The following is a 19,404-nucleotide window of genomic DNA, read 5'->3' on the forward strand; positions in this document are numbered from 1 at the left end:
AGAGCTATTCCACTATTAGCGCCGCTAATATTTTGACTAACGACGAAATCAGCTCATTTAATAAGAATACCTAGGGCTAGACTAGATGTAAGAATATATTTAAAGATATAGTCATCTATATCAGTAAGGGTACACCACCTATACCGGCCGAAGTTGCCGAAGTTGCCGATGCTAAGTTGTTGTTGTTGTTGTAGTAGTATTTAACGACCATCGAGACATGGGCGGAGCACGACCTCCCATGGGGTATGGGGACGTGCTAAGCTATGGTCCATGTGCGGTCCGCTGGCCATCATGGCAAACATCTGCAGAGTGAGACCCGATATGATGTGCGCCCTTGCTAGTAGACCACACAAAACTCGAGTCATTTTTTCGCTGTTGGCTATTGAGCTTTATCTGTTTCCGTCGAGACCGTGCACCAAGATTAGAGGAAGGTATTGTCGGAAATTGCCTGGGGTGATTGATACTATGTGTCCAGAAACATGAAACTCTTCTTGGAGAACCTAGGACATTCTTATATTTATTACATATGTATTGTTGGAAGAGGGTTGTTTTAGCGATGACAAACGCCAAGATGGAGCCCGGCTGGTCGCAGGGCTGAGTAGACTGCGCCTCGACCAGATCAGGTGGAGGATGGAAGAACACGAACGGTACGATATGCGCAGTCAGATATCCAACAGGACATCAATGCTGTCTTGTCCAATGATTCTTAGAAGACAGTCCCCTTGACCTGGGCGGTCTTCTTGAGATCAATATCTCGGATCAAGATGGTCCAGGCAATGGCCAGAGCCATGACACCCAAACCAGCCGAAAGCATACGGACTTCAGCATACCCATAAGCTTTCTGAATGGCCAGTCGTACCTCGCTCCCCATTGGATAGCTAGTCTGCCAAGTGATATCTTCGTAAATGTTCTCAAAGTTTGACATGGCTGATTCTGGGAGGTATTCCGCAAGAGCCTTGGGAAAGGTATTGGTCCAGATAGCTGTGCAAATAGTATAACCGGCGGAGTCGCCGATAGTACCAACGACGTTCAACAAAGCCAATGCAGCAGCAACGTGTTGGTGATCGACAGCGGCCAAAATGGCAATCTGCTCAACGATAATAAAGATCGAACCGCCGATCGAAATGAAAATCTGGCACATGATCTGGTATCCGACGCCCATACCAGGCTTACGGAAGTAGATCATCAATCCCTGAGCAAAGATATAAAGCGGAACAGAGATGTATAACAGCCACTTGAAACGACCGGTCTTTCGGATAGCCCAGCCAACGAAGAGAAGTAAAACACCTGACACGACATCGAATGTGTTGCTCACATATCCAGCCTCAGCAATTGTCAAGCCGTTAACCACCTGTAGGAATGAGGTGTAGTAATTGTTCCAGCAGTAGTAAGATAGCTGATAGGTAGCATCCAAAAGACAGGCACCAATAACGGTTCGGTCGGTGAGGAAGACAATATTGAGTAAAGGCGCCGGAGCCACCCACTTTTCGTATATAGCGAAGAGAAAGAGCATCGAGAATCCGACGACAAGCATGGCGATGATATAACCCGTGCCCCAGCCCTTGGGCGCTTCGCTCGCGATATCGAAAGGAAGTTCGAAAAGGACCAGTCCAGCGGTAAACAGAAAAACGCCGGGCACTATTCGAGATTAGTCTTTGTTTGAAGAACGAGAACCAAATGGTTTGAAGTTGGAAAGTCGTGCTGATAGTGTACAACTGACGTGACATATGTAGGACCAAGATAATAGAGAAAGGCGATACTCACAATCAAACTGCATAGTCCAATACCAGACACTTTGCAAAAATGTGCGACCACTCTTTTCCTGGATCCGATGACCTTCTCTTTCCGCTTTGCGAAGATTGGTCTTGAGCATGAAGTACAAAGGCGCCGCCACGATAGGGAAGATAATAGCCCAACAGCCCAAGCCCCATCGCCAGCTGACCTGATAGTAGAACTCATCTGCTACTTTCGCTCCGGCAAATGCGGTAATGATGTATGGTGAAGAGGTAAATGCAAATGCCAGTCCTCGGTTCTTCAATTTGGAGGCATCGGCCGTCATCACATCAATGGCATATTCCATACCACTGAATCCGATATTATAAAAGACCTAATCGAGATGTCAGAATTTTCAAAGCAAGATTGCTGGGGTGTTACGATGAGCACCGATGGTGGTCTTACGTATGCAGTGCAGTAGATGGCAAAGCTGTTGCAAGAGGCCAACAGAATCAATCCCAAGGTAGCGAAGCATGTCATCAGCAGGAATCCCTCCGCACGGCCCCAGGTGTCCATCATCTTTCCGACAGGGATATAAATTGCTGCTGCGAAAGCATCGGCAAGTGCAGTAGGCACACCGGACAGCGAGTGAGCCGTGAAAGAACTGGAGACATAGGGGCTCAAGCTGGAGAAAACCGAGGACTGGAAGGCGTTGACGAAGTATAGGAACCAGATACTATAATCAACTGTTTTAGCAATTGTTCAAGCCAATCACGGGTAAAAGGCTTACTTGATAAAAACCAGAATCAAGGTTCGCTTAGACCAGGTCATGGTGATGGCCTCGATATCCCTGACACCATGCTGGAGGTCTTCCGCCGGCACTTCCGGCTGTTGAACTTCACTATCGGATGCAGGATCTCTCTTGCTTTCCTCGACGGTTGTTCCACCCACTGCAGATGTTTCAACTGAGCTTCCAGCGTCAGGAGCCGCCATGCGGCTGAAGACTGTTCGGGCCCTTCGGACCAAAAGATGGACACCCATGTTCAAGACGAGGTAAAATCAAACAAGCGCTCAGTGCAGGCTCGGAAATAATGGGACCCCCATGGCACTTATAGTATACAAACTCCCGAGATCGGCACAGGTCGGATAGGAGACCAAAAAAGTCTTAAAAGACCACGCGGTGTTGTGATCCACATACCAAAATCGGGGGCTTTTCGCGGTCTCTAGCGGGGATTTTGTGAAATTATTGCATCCACTCATCATCAATGCCAGGGCTGCTAGCCTGGCGCTTGACCCACCGAGAAATATCAGCGAAAAGGTCAGATCTAATCAGATGTCGCCCTCATCTTATCTAGCGAGCACTAAGCCATAACAGGTAAGCGCCATCCACACTAAGCTTTGCAGCTTTGGTTTCAAGCTTCGCTTGGCCTCTTGGCTTCCAGAATTCTATATTAACTGTGGGTACTTCCTCGTCTTTCCGGTCATAAATCATGGAACTACCTCAATTGTCTCGCTTGTCGCGCAAGAAATCCAGATACTCGGATCGATTCCGGGAAAATTCTCTTGTTATATGATTTGGGCCGGACCCCGGGTATAATCAACCGAGATATTCGTCTGGTCAACCGGTGTTGTTTTGAGCTTGTTCTGAAGCTTGCTTGATTTCTAGAAGTGATAGTCGAGATTTAACTGTCATTGCTGCTTGTTGGTTCACCTTATGAACTAAGGAAATCTCTATCAATCAGAATTGAGATTCGCGCAAATCAAGGTTGATTCGGGTGCTCTACATGCCAACCCAATATAGCAAAGCGGGCGGTGCAGCCCTCGTTTAGGCAATAATTTCGGACCAGCTAACCACTTAAATCGTTTCGTCCGAGGGCTCGCGGGTGGAGATGCGGTCATGGCGAAATGTTCCGCAACGGGTCCAGATTACTCTATTGATTGTACTAATTCTTACTGATGGGCAATGATTTCTTTTGCCGTCAGTATTTGGAGACAATAAGTATGGTTATGGTGTGGGATACGCATGACTCAAGACCACCAAGTCACTAGACGTAAAAGCAACTCCTTGAAGGGCACTGTCAAAGATTGCTCGAAGGATTTTCTTCTTACCAATTGGAAGCATATTTCAATGACTAAATATATAGCTTGCTTCTTATTCGCATTCTTATCTTCAACTATATACAAAGTGAGGTTTAATTTGGACCAAAGTGAGAACGTCGCATGGAGAAAACCCCCAGCTTGGACCGATTTCCGCCCTCAAACAGATGATTGGGAGGGTTGTTGGAATGGTCCCGTCAAAGGATCTTTTTCGGCTGTCTGGCCATCAACTAGAGTGGCTGCACCATTCGAAACCTGTCTTTCTATGGTCAGACCTTCCACTGCTTCCTGGATTTCGCGAAGCAAGGGGTCACTTTTTGCCGGTCGCGAAACCCAGCGACCCAATACTTGGACTTTGGGATACCGGGCCCTCCGGTCTCTCATCATGTGCGCACGGCGGAAGTAAGTCCAATGCTTTATCATGAAGGAATTGAGTGTTCTTGTACAACCATGTCAGTACCTCATGTCCATAATTCCAATGCAGTAACGAGAAACTCACTTGGGGTTCATCAATTCCTCCAATTCTGTGCGATACATCTGGGTAACCCAGTGATCTGAACCATGCAATTGACTACTGATCCGAATACACTCTGTCTGCATGACAATGGCCTGTTTGTATTGACCCTGATACTCCCATGCCCTAGCTAGCAACATCATTGTCGAGATTGTTTCAGGATGTTCAGGCCCATATATGCGCTTAAGGATCTCAATTGCTTCTGTTATCAGCGCTTCGGCCTCTTTTAGCCGCCATTGCTCCATGTACATCCGAGCCATTCCGACTATAATCCCGACCGTTCGAGGATGGTCTGCCCCAAATACCTTTTTGTTGATATCCAATGATTGTAAAGATAATTCCGTCGCATCCGAGAACTGTCCATAGAAGATATAGGCCATGACCAGGATAAAGATCGCATCCATTGTCTCATCAGAGACTAGACCAAGGGCTTTGAGGAAGTGTGGGATGGCTTTCCTGCAAAGCTCTTGAGCTTTGTAATGATCACCATTCTCGCGGTATACGCACGATAAGCGGAGAATAGCACGAGTAGCTTCGAGGCTCTCAGAACCATGAAGCTTTGTCTTCTTTTCTAGTATCTCCTCGCATAGTTTGATCGCTTTCGCTGACTTGCCTTGAAGCGAGTAGCTACCAACCAGTCCGCTACCAACAGCTAGTGTAAATGGATTTTCAGGGCCATGAAGTGTCTCTGAAATTTCGAGAGCTTCACTGAAAAGCTTCTCACCTTCTCTGTATCTTCCGTCCTTGATGAGACATATGGCTACCGCGTTTAAAACATGGGCTCTGGCAGGAAGCTGATTTTCGCTCGCCGTGAGACTGAGTATCTGGAGAGCATGAGGTATTGCTGCTCGCCATTGACTCCGATTCGATTGGTCAACCAGGGGGAAGTGCGCAGCTAACCAATTCAATACATACAATTGCCACGCCCGCAGTGAGCCGATTGACTGTAGCCAGTTTCTTGTTGCAAGATGAACCAAACGATGCATATCGAGGCGAGATCCTTCATGCCTCACGCGTACGAAGGAATAAGAGCTGAGGACACCAATCGCTTTTTGCTGTTCGACGTTTGATGCTGGAGGAAAGAACGAGATCAAGATATCCTTCTCTTTAAGGCAGGCCATGAAGCAGAGATAGTCAGCAGCCAAGGGATTCTGCCTTTGAATTTGCTCAAAGGATGTAAGCCATGTAGTCGCAACAGGATTGCGAATGCTTTTGTATCGACCTTTGTCATCAAAATCTTCGCTCAACAGGTCGATGGCACTCTGCTCTTGCCCGTCCAAAAGCTCAACGTATTTTGTGAGGGTCATTCTGTTTTCGTTGATGAATGAAGCAGCCTGAACAATGGCCAAAGGGAGAAACGTTAACCGGCTGAGGAGCTTTTGGGTACTGTTGATGTCCTGCAGCAGGTTCTTTTCGACCAAAGAGTTTCGTAAAACGTCGGTCGCCTTGTGCTCATCCATCTCAGGAATCTCAATGATATCTGTATCTGCGAGGTACTGCGCGACTCTATTGCTTCTAGTCGTGAAGACAATGGCACCTTGGTTACTCGCAGGAAGGTATTCCTTGAGTCTGCCTGTTGTGAAATCTTTGCTTTCGATCCACATATTGATCTCATCAGCATTGTCAAAAATCAGCAGCCATCTTCCGGCACTTGGTTTGCTGAGGTGACTTTTCACCAGACTTTTCACATCCTCATTGGGGTCAGCAAGGACAATTCCAAGTTGATCCGCCACCGTCTGGTAAGCATGCTGAAGGCTTTCCATATCAACGGCAGGGATCCAGAAGATGGCACAATCTGGATACAACTCTCTTGTTTGATATGCAAGCTCCAAAGAAATCTGAGTCTTGCCAACTCCTCCAAGACCAAATATGGCAATCCTCTCCCATTTGTTGTTAATAAACAATCTTCTTTTTACTTTTCCCACCACCTCCCGGTCAACATATCGGGAGTTTCTCTCGAAAGGAACAACCCAGGATGGGACCCTGGTTGGAGCATGGTTGCTTAATGGATGTATTGTTTGCAAGATTCGATTGCGAACAACTCGAGATTGAAACTCCTGTCTACTGGTCAGTATCGGGTTGACGGAAGGTCTTGCTCAATAGGGGGCTCCTTGAGGCCTTACCCGCATGGTTGTTTCAAAGTCAACATCAGTCTTTCCTATAAGTTGTTAGTGTCGTCATTGACATGATGTACATATTATTCGAAATCAAGAATTACCCTCTTTGCCTGAAAGTTTCAGGATGCAATCACGGACCCAAGCTTTCTGGGAGGATTGATGCAGATAGGCATATGTCGCAGACTCAATGACGCTCTGCTTCTCAAACTCCGTCATGTGAACTTGCTGCAGTCCCTGCTCAACATTGAACCGAAAGTAACGTTTTTCCTTTACCTCATTGCTCCATCGAGCCATAAAGCGACGCTCGGTGCTCTCGGGTTTAGTTGCCATTCTGACCAATGTCTTTGAGAGAAACTTGAGCACATTGTCATCAATAGAGACTTGGGCAGGGTTTCCTGTGCCAATCGAAAGGAAACATTTTACCAATGGCTTCAGGTCTCGGCTTGTGGTACACCAAATATCAGCCGCTTCTTCCTCTACTTCTTCAATGGGATTGTTGGCGCCGAATGCACCATCAACAAATTGGCGATTTCCGATCGACACCGGGTCAAAATATCTTGTTGCAGCGGATGTTGCCAAGCCTGCTTCGCAAATGGTCGCCGGTAACGTGTTCTCATTCGGTACAGAATAGCTTCGAAGTCGTGTGACTTGTAATGTGTCTTTGGAGGTTGTGCAGACAAAAACTTTGGAGCGACGGGGCTTTCCATCATCCATCAGGTCGGCTGGAGATAGACCAACACGCCTAATGACATTTTCAATCGCTCTTTTGAGTTTCTTGCTGTCGTACTGTGACTTGATATTCCCAGACCAGTCAACTGGAACATTGTTCATTTTCTCGCTGAAGACCGATTCCATCAATTCAGTGTATGCAAGGATGCACTCGTCGATACCCATTTCCAGCCGTCCTAGCATTATAGCAATGAGTCTAAATATGTGTCATATGTCAGCCCAGCTTTTATTAATCTCTTCATAATACACACCCTCCTGTACTTGTACCTCCGATCAGGTCGAAGACATCACAAGGCTTTAGCAGTTGACCACCCTCACGCTCGGAGTTGAGTTGTGTCATAACATCCTTTAATATTAAGAGGCTTGACAGCCCTCTCACACCACCGCCATCCAGGGATAGGAGGCATAGTCCATTGGCGTTTAGTGGACTTGGTCCGATCGTGCTTTTCGTAGCCATAGGAATACTCATATATGTTAGGTTTTTTTCTTGATATAGAGGGAGAAAAATAAGGGTGAAATTAATGACCATTTAAACAGACTTTTCTGTTAAGGCCTTGTAGTTGCCAACATGGTGATGCGTAGAGCAAGGCGCTTAGCTACCTAGGTACAGGCTAGAGATTACCTGGCTGCCAATCACTAGTGAAGCTAGCTTTTCTAGTACCGTCTCCGAGCGATGCGCCTCGATTTCTATAAATAATTTGTTTCAAAATTATTCGAAGAATATAAGCAAGCAATTTATTTTGTCAAGCTCGATCTCTGATAGGAATTTAGTAAAGCTAAGATCTGCAGGGGCGTTAATGAAGAACATGTTCAGGGCCTGTACGAGCAAAAATGAGATGAAAACTCTCCCTTAGATCTGGTGTAACACTGATAAAGCTGATATTATTTTATCAGACGATTTTATTAGACTCGATTTTGCATTCATTTGACACACATAGATATATGTAATAAGCAAGACATGGGAATCTTTGCAAGCCAATACGAATCAAATTAACTCATGATTGCAATGAACAATGCTGAAGCTAGTTTGAGCCTGCCAAATAAATGTACCTTTTAGGGAAAAAAAAAAAGGCGTGAATAAACAGAGACAAAAAATTATCGTAATTCGAAGAGTGCAAGTCTGTCCCAGAACGTTGCGGCACGTATCGAGAAATCTAACGCCAGCAAGAAGAAAGGTATCGTCGATGTCATTGATCGTAGGGCTTAGCAGCACATCTCGCAGCAATCAACGCAACATTCACAACCCTCTTCGCACAAGAAGCAACAACACATCACGGCCAGACTGAAAGGAAAAAGCTCACATTAGCGTTTTTCCGACTTTCCATGACAACATGGATACTTACCAACTCATGAGACATCCCTTCTCAGATTTCTGCTCTTGTGGTGGTGGTGCAGTTTGTTGGGGTGCTTGTGGAGGGTAGTACCCCTATGAAACGGTTAGTATGGTATGTATATTGCGAGTGTTATCGATATCAAGACTAACCTGCTGCTGCGGGGGGTAGCCCTGCGGAGGATAGCCCTGCGGTGCGTAGCCCTGTTGAGGGGGGTAACCTTCCTGTGGGTATCCACCACCGTAACTGCATTTGAAGATTGATCAGAACCATGTTCGAAAGAGCAAGCAAGATTTGAGTTCGCTGTGGACCAGGCATCGATTTCCCGCGGTCGGAAAGCGCACATAAGCACATCTTGGGAAACTCGATATGATACAGTTGCCGCCGATCTCACGGGCAAAGGTGATCAGGATATGACTTACGCCGGTTGGGGATATCCGTGTTGTGGAGGCTGCTGCGCATAGGACATGGCGACGGGAGATAATCGTCTAAAATCGAGCCAGAACGAATTAGCGACTTGATAACAACCAACAGTATAGGGCCTTGCGGCGCCTTGATGTGATGAGACTAGGGTCAACAGTGGAGGAATGACCGCCACAACGGTTAAACCCACGTACCTGGGACAAGGCAAAGACGGAGATTGGTGGAAAGGGGGAGGCTGTGATGAGCCACCGGGATAAGCGAGTGAAGTGATGGAAAAGAGAAAAAGGAGGTGAGGTTGGTGAAGATGGGAGGTTAAGAGTGTCAGAAGGAAGGAGAAAAAGTTAGGTAACTCACTTTCTGGACGTTGTATTGCAGGTGAGAAGGAAATTATTGGGGTACTTGAGAGGTACTTTGCCGGTGCGCCCGATAGGAGAGTTTGTCTGCCAAGAATTCAGGGCTGAGGTACCTCCGAAGTACCTTTTCGTCTTTCCCCCTTTCTCCTCCTTCTCCACACCGGCCGAGTTTGTTAGTGAACATTGATTCTGGGCTTTTTTTACTTCTATTTTGGGGTATGAGTGATTATTTGCAAGCCAATACATTCATTTCATACTAACAAACCCTAGGAACAATTACATCTCAGTACCTCATAGTGGATGCTAGGAAAGAATGTAGGTACCCATCGAGTACTTAGGCCACAGTATGACCTACAAAGTTCTGTCAGCCACAGTTTGCCAGCCCTATCGCCGACTAACGCAGTCAGCCACAAATTGCATTCCTTGGGTGGCATTCCATTGGTTGGAGAGCCAGCCACCGGGTCACACTGGCCCCCACTTCCGGAGGTGGTCAGCCACTCACAGCATTGGTTCGCTGCCCAGGCCTCTTGGCAGTTGACCGCCTGTATTGTTGCTGCCTGGACAGTACCTGGTACATGGGCCCTCATACCATGGAACACTCTGATGCTTGTACCAACTACTCAGCTACAAGGCTGAATTCCGAACTTGAATGTCTCGGGTTTTTCTCATTGTAACATTGTGGCACGTTTCAAGTTCCATTATTATCGAAAGATTAGTTCGAGCTTCAAGCTTCTCATCACTGTCAGTACGCCCTAGTTCGTGAGTACTGGTCTCCACCGAACGCCATTATCTCACTCCCAAAATATATCCATGTCCAAAAGAAGATCCAATCCCCACATGGCACTAACCCCGGAAACTGACCATTACCCACATCCCAAAGTACAATACACGAACCCGATCAAACGGTGTTCTGGACAAACAGTCGCAAAAGAACACACAAAGAAGAGACAAAAGATGGAAACAGACTACGAGCGCTCACTTGACATACGAGTCAATATCAGGCATGCATGATGACTGTGAACCGGAGAATGGGGAACCCATCGACTCCTCAATGTCGAGGTCGAGATCAAGGTCCAGCTCAAAATCGAACTCAAACGGCGCATCAGGAAAATCGGGGAATTGGTCAGACTCCTTCAGCAGAGCTGACTGCACAACATAGGAAGGCTGACCGTCAACCAAGCGACAGGCAGCAACAGCAAGCTGATATCCAGGGTCCCTAGTCGAAACACGACTAGGATTCCGAATCAGAAGCCTCGAGTTGGAGCCACCGCCAGCCGCCTCATCGGTGACTTCCTCAGCGGCAATCATCCAATGTTTCAAGACATCCATGCCAGGCTGATTACCTCCCCCCTTCCCACCGCGCTTTTCACTATCTTTCCCACGCCCGCCACGGCCCCGCTCACAGGGATTGAAATGCGTACGGCGCAGATGCGCAGCAGCATTATAATTGGCGCCGTAGCGCTTCCCATTGCGACAAGCCTTGCAGTTCGCAAGGAAGTACTTGCCAGGCGAGATATCGTTGCAGACCCAGACTGTGCGGACGGAAGCGTGCACGCGCTCGATATGGCGGCGGAGCTCGTGCTCGCCGTGGAAGCCGTCTGGATGGTCCGTGCAGATGCGACAGTATGTCTTTGGTCGCGGGGGTCGCCGCACTGAAGCCTTTGGGATGGCGGCGACTTCCTTTGTTGTGCCGTCTGCTGAGGAGATGCGGAGCATCGTGTGGTTGTCGAGCTGGGACATGCTGCTTTCGATGGACTCGACTTTTGGGGCAATAGGGCGCGCAGCCTGTGCGATTTGCTCTTTGGTGCGGCGCGCGGCACGAGAGCGCTGTGTTGCCGGGTTATTGCTGTCGATGGAGTCGAAGGGTTTCATCTCCACTGAATCATAGTGGAGGTTACTGCGGGGCATTGGGTAGCGGAAGGAGGTGGTTGGGGGAGCGGATGCTGAGAATGACGGGTTGGAGAAGGGCGATTGGTGGGAGAATGGGGAAGACGATGTGGGATCTAGGTCAGGGTACACGGGGGGAGAAGAGGGTCTTGATACAGTAGGCCGGAGGTGGATGTTGGCACCCACTCTGGCGGGACGGAGCTGGTCGGTTCTTGATAGTGGGACGGTCCAGTTGAGTCGAAGCGGAACATGTTGATTCCGCCGATCAAGGAGTCGGTGGTCGTGCTACGGGACATCTCCGGCGCAGCTACTGGGGCCTGTTCGGTCCAGGGGGACGTCCGTTCAGGGTATTGCGGGAAGGATGGTCCAGTTTCTCCGTGATTTGCGAGTCCGAAAGTCAAAGCCGAGTCAAATGGTTGACTAGGAGAGGCGTCCAAATACTTCGCGTACTCGGACGGCGAAAATTCGTCGACATGGTCGAGGCGACGATGGGTCCGTACCGGGCCGAAGGATTGGCGTTCACCTATGGCGGCATTGGCTGGGTGGTGCTGGTGGGAGACCGGTACTTGCTGGCTCTGGGAGCGCACCATGGCCGTGTGTCGGTAGGAGCCTTGTCCCGAGAAGGCAGCGCCGTTCCGAGGTAGGTCGGGAGAGGAGGCGTGGGATAGGTCGCGGGTCAGGTCGACTGAGAGATCCGGGGTCTGCCAATTGTCAATCCAAGGACGAATGGCGGTTGAGATTAGGAGACGAGAGCGCAGGAGGGGCGGAGCAGAGTAGGCTGGAGCAAGTAACCAAGGTCACACATACGGTGGCTCTCCGTTTTGCCCGAGGAAGACCCGAATCAGAATATGGCAACGTCCGTGGTGTCGCATCCTGTCGAGTCCGTTTCCCCAGGCTCCCAGCGGGCTGCCAGTTGGTATCCCGGTCATTGGAGGCCGGGATGAACTGACTTAGCCGTTCAATCCAGAGCTGATTTCGTTCAGATTCCGAGAGGTGGGAGTGTTGGACCAAAAAAGCTTTGTGATATCCGGAGATGGCACTAGTGAACAGGTCGTCATCCAGATTGACAGTCATGGCGATTGGTTCCTCGTCACAATGGCCGGGGAAGTAACTGTCTATCAGTAATAAAATGGATGGAGAAAGGTGGGTTGTATTTCTGCGAATAGTCAGCGCATGCTTTGTGAGAATAGGTGAGAAAGACGTACGTAGATTTGGAGCGCAATAGTAAAATGGAGATTAAATCGAAGCTGATAGCAGGTGGAATAGGAGATCTTATCAATGCAATCAGGATGAGGAAGATCTGCGTTGAGATAGATTTACTTTGTATGGTAAAATCGGGGAAGAAAACGATTAGACAATAATATCACAAGTTGGGAGAAGAAGTAGATGCAGATTGGGCAGACGAGTAGATAAAAGAAAAGAAGACAAAAGTTCAAATCGACGATCAAGGACGCTCCCCACAAAGTGAGATACGAGTATTGGCACTTAGCAGAGACTACTATAGTTACTCCAAGAAACATGGAACAAACGTGGAAGTCGATCATCGGTCTGGACCCTTAGATGTTCGGGTAGTCATGTATTTCTCTTTTCGCTATTTTCTCTCCTATTTCTCTAATAATGTGGTTTCAAAGTTTATCCGGGTTGAGGTCAGCCATCAGTAAGCCATCTCCCCAAAGGCATACACCCGGGTGACAGAGCCGACTACTCCTAGAACGGAGAGCCAGTTGGCTGAGAAGCTGCAGACGGCCGAGAAAAAAAATAACTAAAAGTGAGGCAGCGAACCGGATCACCCCGAGCGTGACCCGAACCAGCAGATGTGTCCTTGCTTACGAAAAGGTGACCTGATACATGTAGACCCTGGGGTACATGGCACAATACATAAACAAGTCACTTTTCCCTCAAGTAGCAAGCGCCTACAGCGGGAGCCCGAAAGAAACCACAAAACCAGCCCATTTTTCCGTCTAGCACAGCCATACCCCCGAGACCCCCCTAGGATCCATTTACTCCATACTACGGTCGGACCAAGATCGCTCGGGCGCGTCGACGACTGCCACGTCGTCTGGTGTGGCAGCTGGGGCATCCTGCATACGGTGTTTGGCTCCCTAGTTCAGCGCCCAATGCCCGACCAGAGATGAATGGCAAACAATAATAGCACACTCATTAATGAGGTAATATAGAAATCCCCGAGGAAATAGAGTGGTTGTACAAGAACGGTTTGATTCACGTGTTACCGTGGGTCACTCCCGCAGCAGTCCCACGGTTCCCCTTTATGCTTGTGGCTGGTTGAGGATGGCCCCCTATAAAACAGTTCGCTCTTGTTTGTTAGGGGTTCCAAGGCCTGGAGTTATTTTCGGCTTACCCCTGGCCAATAATGGTCTCTTTCAACTCCTGACGGTCTGCGACGCACTAGTGATGGATCATCCCATCCACGTGACGGCCTGTACGGAGACTAGTTTGGATAAACGGGGATTACTGGTGCGATACTAGTACGGAGGCTCCACGGTCTTGAGTGGATCCGTCTCCTGATCGAATAATGGTTGGACATTTATTGCTCCATTATGATGATGATCCTGGGCGTTGGCGACTACTGACAGTAAATTCCTGAGAAGTGAGCGGCAATCTCGGGCTCATAAGAAAGAGACAAAGTACGGAGTACTCTACAACATATACCTAAACTACGTTGTAAGTCAGGGTGATCAATCACGTCAATCTTTGTTTCATAATAGACTTTCATGAGTGAACACATCATGGCCTACGAAGTACATTGTACGGGGTAGTCAATGGGGATCGCCGGGCTAGGAATTCTTGCATCTAACAGGGAACTCCTTCACTATGGTTGTCAATTTCGATGTACGATGTATCATTCTTCCCGTTCCGAGACAAGCGGGATAACACCCGTCGAATGGGCGAATTTTGGTTTGATGATCTATCGCTCGCAGGGTGGCCTAGGAGTCCTCCCAACATTCCACACGGATTTCGCTCTCGCCGTCAACTAGATTCTTGTCCCCTGGCATGTTTCGACAGACTTCATCATTGACGGGGAAAACAGATAAACAGGGTACGGGGTCCTTGCGTGTTGATTAACTGCACCATCCATGTCAAAAGCTCGTCTGGGTCTTCGGGCGTTACATGGTCGAGACGTTGATAAGTCTGCCCCTGCATTAATTCTCAGAGCTTCTGAGCTGATGCCTGCAGTTAGAGGTTGTCTTGGGTAGGATAGGTCACACGTGAGACCAGCAACCCATTGAAGATGAGCCACTTTAAGCCACCTTGGGTGATAGGCTGTAAATTCCTAGGGCGTGTGCACGGGCAGAAGTCATTCTAATGCATGGCACTGAAATGGGAAACCTATATTGATTTAATACAAGTATGCTCCTTATGCCTAAACCTCAGCTGATGGCATTGACTCCCCGAGCTCACAGACATATTGGGCTCGGGTCACAACGGCTTGAGAATCTGTACCTTCCAAGCCCGTTCGTATACTTCGGCAATACCTCGCAACCAAACTCCTGTCCTCCCCGCCGTTTAAATGCATAAATATGCAGCCTGCGTCCATATGTCGATCGCGTGACATAGGACAGCTCGGTCAATTTGCCGACAGGCGATAGAAGAAAGTGAGCTGGCCCCAACGGTAATAGATCCCAGACGCCGAGTCAGTTAAGCTGCAGTGTTTAATGACTCGGGGAAAGCACTTCAGCCCAGATCAAGATGCCATGCAAGTTCCATGGCCCAATTCCCAAGCAGGCAGGATGTTTGAGTCAGTAGGTTAATTTTCTTTGTCTACTCGCATGGCTGACTTGCTTGGCTATGCATATCGCTGCGCCTCCAGTATAGGACGCGTCCTTTGAGGCTCTTCGGACCTTCCTGTAGAGGGCCGTGGATATATATTCCTACTATAACACAGGGACACCTGGTGCTGACTTGATGTCTGTTCATTTCCGGCCAGTAGGATGATCTATCATAGACTCGTACTATATATCTTGAGTGCGTGTGATATCAGTATACCAACAAGCCCTATACAAAACACATCCGGCTGCTGGGTACTCTCAGGCAGTGAATAGGTTCTTCTTACTATACGATGCGAGGTAGGGTCTTTGTATGTCGGCAATTGTTTCGCCAAGATAGTTTTTAGTCCAAAACGTTATCAATAGCACTCCCATGATTAGATTATACAGACCTCGTGAACCACCTAATATATAATAGCTGATAGTGAAAGTGCCCAAAGCACTAGAAGCTCCTAAAGACCGTTTCTAGTTCACGTTACTAGAACCTACTTGTTACCCAACTCTTCACAAGTGCCAATACATACTAGGTAGCCATGCTGATCATGCACTCAGAGCTTAGCCCAGATGATCCTTGATAGTAAACATGTGACAGGTATAGCTAACTAACCAGTTAACCATGTGTGGCACATGTTCTTTAGGGATATTGGGTTATCGTTCACGGTATAGTACATAGTACATAGTACATATATCAATAGACCTGGTGTTCCAGACTGAAACCGAAGGGTGAAATCCACCAGAATATTCCAGGTTATCTATGATTCTGGATCTGACGTCAAGTTGCCACACTGGGGCCGGTTTTCCAGGGCAGATAGCGGCTGGACACATGGAACGGCTCGTTCTGTGGAGAGATTATACTTGGATGGAGGGATTGGTCTACATCATAGACTAAGGATAAGACATAATGATGCTATATAAGAGGGAGAATATTGCTGTGAAATCGACAAAGCATTAATCTGCACGTGATTCCCACCAAGCCACGTCATAAATCCTCCAGGGGTGAAATAATTTATTTTTCTCCTATAGATGCTCAACCAAAGAGGAAAGACAGGACTAACCCCTGAATGAATTGAAACCTCCTCCTACAAAGACCCTTTCCGTCATCCTCAACTCCCACTAATTCCACCTTCAACACCACACCACCATGCCTGACTCAACCCTCTACCTCTACACTTCCCTGACCGCGGGGTCATCGCACATCATCACCGCGACCTCCCGAATTGAGACAATCCTCAAAGCAAACAAACTTCCCTTCCGCGCCATTGATGTCGCCACCGACGAAGCTGCCCGAAAGCTCTGGGGCCGACGCTCCAAGGGCAAGAAGCTTCCAGGGTTGGTGAAATACGGCGATATTGTGGGAGTATGTGACAGCCCCCTTGCATGAATTCCAGCTTCCAAAGCAGTTCTGTTACACCAGGAGCACCGCTAACCCAACCAACTTGTAGGATCTAGAAGAGGTCGAAGAATGGAACGAGTTCGGTGAATTACGTATGGTAGTAAACAGCGTGCAGGACCTAGGTGGGATGCCCGCCACCAGCCATCCTGCCCCAGCAGCGACCGAGACCAAAACCGAGCCGAAACCTGCCACCCCCAAACCCTCCACGATCAAGATCCAAACCCCTCCCGTTACCAAGCCCGAAGACAAGAAGGATAATATGGCGGTGCTGGCCCTGCGCCAGGCTAGCTCGGAGGCTGCCACCAAGGCGAAGGCCAAGGCAGACGATAAGAAAGAACCGAAAGAACAGGCTACCGAGGTACCTGTCGCCAGCCGCGCACACCGTGGCTCAGTGGCCCCCGAATTGCCCGATATCGCTCCGGATTCACCAAAGTCCACGAAACGCCCGGCCCTAGTTCCCGAACAAGCGGCCGTATCATCGGCAAACTTCCACGCGGATAACGCAGAGATGCTCGGGTTGGTTGGACACCATCGCTCGTCCAGGGTGTCGACGCTCGAGAACGCGGATCAAGAAAAGGCGGTACATGAGATCAGGCAGTCCATCTCTGCGGAGCCTACGGGAAATATTGATGCTCTGCGCAAGGAGGCTGCGGAGAAAGCGAAGACCGAGTCTATTGAGGAGGCGCCGAGTCCGATTGTTGACGATGTGGCTGTCGAGAATAAGGAAGAGCTTATGGAACCCAATGAGCCTAAGGGTAATGCTATTGCTGAAATGATTGCGACGGCTGTGGCGCCCCAAGAGATCAAGTCAGAGCCTAAGGAGGAGGAGGCCGGTGCCAAGGAGACGGAAGATGCGAAGGATGATACCGAGGCAGGGCTGGCTCGCACACACAAGTCGGCGGAGTAGGCAACTACCTCCGTTAAGGACCGAGGGAGTCGCTGTTCACGAATTCGATGATTATGACATCTGTACATCAAGAATGCCTGAAAAGGTTATAATCGATTTTTTCGTACATGCAGTATGAAAATGTAAATAACTTCGAAACCAAGCGTGGACAGTTGACTCCCACATGTAAATGTCATTCCCAACTCGTGATTAAGAATGTATAATATAAAAAAAAATTAAAGAGACCACCCCTCAAATGAGGCCAAAGATAGAACACCCAAACCCCATTTTGTGCTATGTATCGGATACCTCTTTACAGCTCCGCGCCGCGACGCTTCTGGACAGCCTCGCGCAGCTTCGCGATGACGTCGCCGGGATCTTGCGCGCCGAAGATCGCTGAGCCGGCAACAATCACGTTCGCGCCTGCATCGGCAGCCTGTTCAATTGTACCGAGGCCGAGACCACCGTCAACTTCAATGTTCAGATCGGGGTACCGTTTGCGCAGGGCGGCGACCTTGGGGAGCTCGGAGGCCATGAATTTCTGACCTCCGAAACCAGGGTGCACGGTCATGACCAGAACCATCTGTGAAACGCAGTTAGTACAGTTGCGATTGGAAATCAACCGGTGTGTCAGAAATAAAAAAGCAATGACTCACGTCTGGTCGTTCCGCGGGGTCCTCGCTCTCAATAATATCCCACAGCACATCGACGGGGGTATCGGGCTTAATAGCAATACCAGCCTGCATACCCTCCTCATGAATATAGCGAATCAATTGCTTGGGGCTAGTGCGAGCGGTAGTTTCTTTATCGGTGGGATCGGTCGCCGCGACGGAGGAAACAGCAGCCTCATAGTGGAAGCAGTAGAGATCGCAACCGGCCTTCTTAAACTCGCCGACCCATTTATGGGGCTATAAGGAGGCAAAGTACAGTCAGCGGGGGAAAGCTCATGACGTGCCGGAATGACGCGGGTATATGCGAAGTTTATAACTCACCTCCATAATCATCATGTGGCAATCGAAAGTGCCACGACCGCAGGGTTCGGAGGGACGGTCGACGCAGCCGCGGATTTGAGATACAACGGGGCAGCCGATGGTCATATTTGGGACGAAGTGACCGTCCATAATGTCGACATGCAGCCAGTCTGCGCCCTGCTCCATCTTCCTGGAGCAGTCATGGCCCAGATCGGCGAAGTTGGCGCTGAGAATGGAGGGCGCGATGATAGCTGGAGGTGCCATAATGTGTATGTATGGGGGAAGGAGAGTGGGGGAGAAATTGGGGAGAATCTGGAGGGGTGGAGGGGTTATAAAGAAAAAAAAATAGAAATAGATCTGAAGCTCCTCCGCTGTTTACATCAGTGGCGAAGAGAGTGGATATGTCGGGTTCACCGTAAATCCAGAAATATACGGAGTACACTAACTTGTACTATCCAGTTCTCGTTTTTATCTTTTCATCTTTTTATCTTTTTACTGTTTGCTTCTTTAAAGTCCAGAACATCCTCGGGGCCTTCTCCTTCGAGATATTGTTGTGATGCAATTGATAAGGGCTCTGGCTCTCACGTGTTAAGCTCTCGATATACAATCTTAACCAAGGACACGTTCAATCTCATTCTCATAGACGATCGCAGCTTGTCGAAAAAAGGAGGATCGGCATCATTCAAGACCTTGCATTCTGGATAACCTATTTAGGTGATGCCGGGAGAAAAAAAGTAAAAATATCCTGCAAGTCTGCTGACCTTGATAGACAGGGGTTACTAGGATTATAGTCCGATCTAAGATCAGATAGGCATCGCCTGGAATCTGCGTCGAAGCCGCGGAATTGAGTGCTGCAGCCAATCAGGAAGTATTCTCTGCGCAGGCTCGCCTCTTCAACCTTCCAGGATTGGAATCCCGGTCTTAGCTATTCCTCACCAGTCTTGCATTGATGTATATTTCTTGAATTTTGACTTGGGTGACTACTTGTACCACATTATATATGTCTTATCCTATTGGCTTGATGATCAGTCGTCTACGGAGTATATGTACAACGCATTATAGCTAATCTCCCCTTCGCCGATCATCTTACAACACATAGTTCTAACTCGAAAATCGGGTACAAATACTCCAATCCAGTGCAACCCAGTATCTCAATAGCCGTTAGAATAACCGCTTCGTTGCCCAAAGAGATATGTCGTGCTTGG

At 48.6% G+C, this 19,404-nt stretch overlaps 7 protein-coding genes across 7 annotated transcripts; 1 reads left to right on the plus strand and 6 right to left on the minus strand.

Annotated features, from left to right (window-relative positions):
* Positions 1 to 706: 706 nt before the first annotated feature.
* N7471_008955 (Major facilitator superfamily domain general substrate transporter) lies at positions 707 to 2,754 on the minus strand (the record flags this gene model as incomplete). The annotated part of the gene is made up of 4 exons (XM_057281674.1): positions 707 to 1,638; positions 1,765 to 2,107; positions 2,179 to 2,449; positions 2,504 to 2,754. The coding sequence occupies 4 exons, from the start codon at positions 2,752 to 2,754 to the stop codon at positions 707 to 709; spliced, it is 1,797 nt and encodes a 598-aa protein (XP_057132557.1).
* A 1,215-nt stretch (positions 2,755 to 3,969) lies between these two features.
* Positions 3,970 to 7,510, minus strand: N7471_008956 (uncharacterized protein; the record flags this gene model as incomplete). The annotated part of the gene is made up of 5 exons (XM_057281675.1): positions 3,970 to 4,249; positions 4,310 to 6,381; positions 6,448 to 6,482; positions 6,543 to 7,366; positions 7,422 to 7,510. The coding sequence occupies 5 exons, from the start codon at positions 7,508 to 7,510 to the stop codon at positions 3,970 to 3,972; spliced, it is 3,300 nt and encodes a 1,099-aa protein (XP_057132558.1).
* Positions 7,511 to 8,373: 863 nt separating this feature from the next.
* Positions 8,374 to 8,970, minus strand: N7471_008957 (uncharacterized protein; the record flags this gene model as incomplete). The annotated part of the gene is made up of 4 exons (XM_057281676.1): positions 8,374 to 8,452; positions 8,514 to 8,596; positions 8,654 to 8,747; positions 8,924 to 8,970. The coding sequence occupies 4 exons, from the start codon at positions 8,968 to 8,970 to the stop codon at positions 8,374 to 8,376; spliced, it is 303 nt and encodes a 100-aa protein (XP_057132559.1).
* Positions 8,971 to 10,252: 1,282 nt separating this feature from the next.
* On the minus strand, positions 10,253 to 11,185 carry N7471_008958 (uncharacterized protein; the record flags this gene model as incomplete). The annotated part of the gene is made up of 1 exon (XM_057281677.1): positions 10,253 to 11,185. The coding sequence occupies one exon, from the start codon at positions 11,183 to 11,185 to the stop codon at positions 10,253 to 10,255; it is 933 nt and encodes a 310-aa protein (XP_057132560.1).
* Positions 11,186 to 11,280: 95 nt separating this feature from the next.
* N7471_008959 (uncharacterized protein) lies at positions 11,281 to 12,238 on the minus strand (the record flags this gene model as incomplete). The annotated part of the gene is made up of 2 exons (XM_057281678.1): positions 11,281 to 11,865; positions 11,972 to 12,238. 2 exons carry the CDS (start codon positions 12,236 to 12,238, stop codon positions 11,281 to 11,283), a joined length of 852 nt encoding a protein of 283 aa, XP_057132561.1.
* A 3,664-nt stretch (positions 12,239 to 15,902) lies between these two features.
* N7471_008960 (uncharacterized protein) lies at positions 15,903 to 17,430 on the plus strand. The gene is made up of 2 exons (XM_057281679.1): positions 15,903 to 16,306; positions 16,392 to 17,430. The coding sequence occupies exons 1-2, from the start codon at positions 16,091 to 16,093 to the stop codon at positions 17,247 to 17,249; spliced, it is 1,074 nt and encodes a 357-aa protein (XP_057132562.1). The 5' UTR covers positions 15,903 to 16,090; the 3' UTR covers positions 17,250 to 17,430.
* A 111-nt stretch (positions 17,431 to 17,541) lies between these two features.
* Positions 17,542 to 18,463, minus strand: N7471_008961 (ribulose-phosphate 3-epimerase RPE1; the record flags this gene model as incomplete). Its single annotated transcript, XM_057281680.1, has 3 exons — positions 17,542 to 17,811; positions 17,885 to 18,136; positions 18,221 to 18,463. 3 exons carry the CDS (start codon positions 18,461 to 18,463, stop codon positions 17,542 to 17,544), a joined length of 765 nt encoding a protein of 254 aa, XP_057132563.1.
* Between the last annotated feature and the right edge of the window lie 941 nt (positions 18,464 to 19,404).

The sequence above is a fragment of the Penicillium samsonianum genome (genome assembly GCF_028829775.1).
Source record: "Penicillium samsonianum strain IBT 33392 chromosome Unknown utg000005l_segment0_segment0, whole genome shotgun sequence".
NCBI lineage: Eukaryota > Fungi > Ascomycota > Eurotiomycetes > Eurotiales > Aspergillaceae > Penicillium > Penicillium samsonianum.

What these genes read in the sequence shown, in the direction of transcription:
- N7471_008960 (XM_057281679.1), top strand. Translation starts at nt 16,091, where the DNA reads ATGCCTGACTCAACCCTCTACCTCTACACTTCCCTGACCGCGGGGTCA. An exon ending in AATACGGCGATATTGTGGGA is followed by an intron (nt 16,307 to 16,391) that starts GTATGTGACAGC and finishes ACCAACTTGTAG; the next exon opens with GATCTAGAAGAGGTCGAAGA.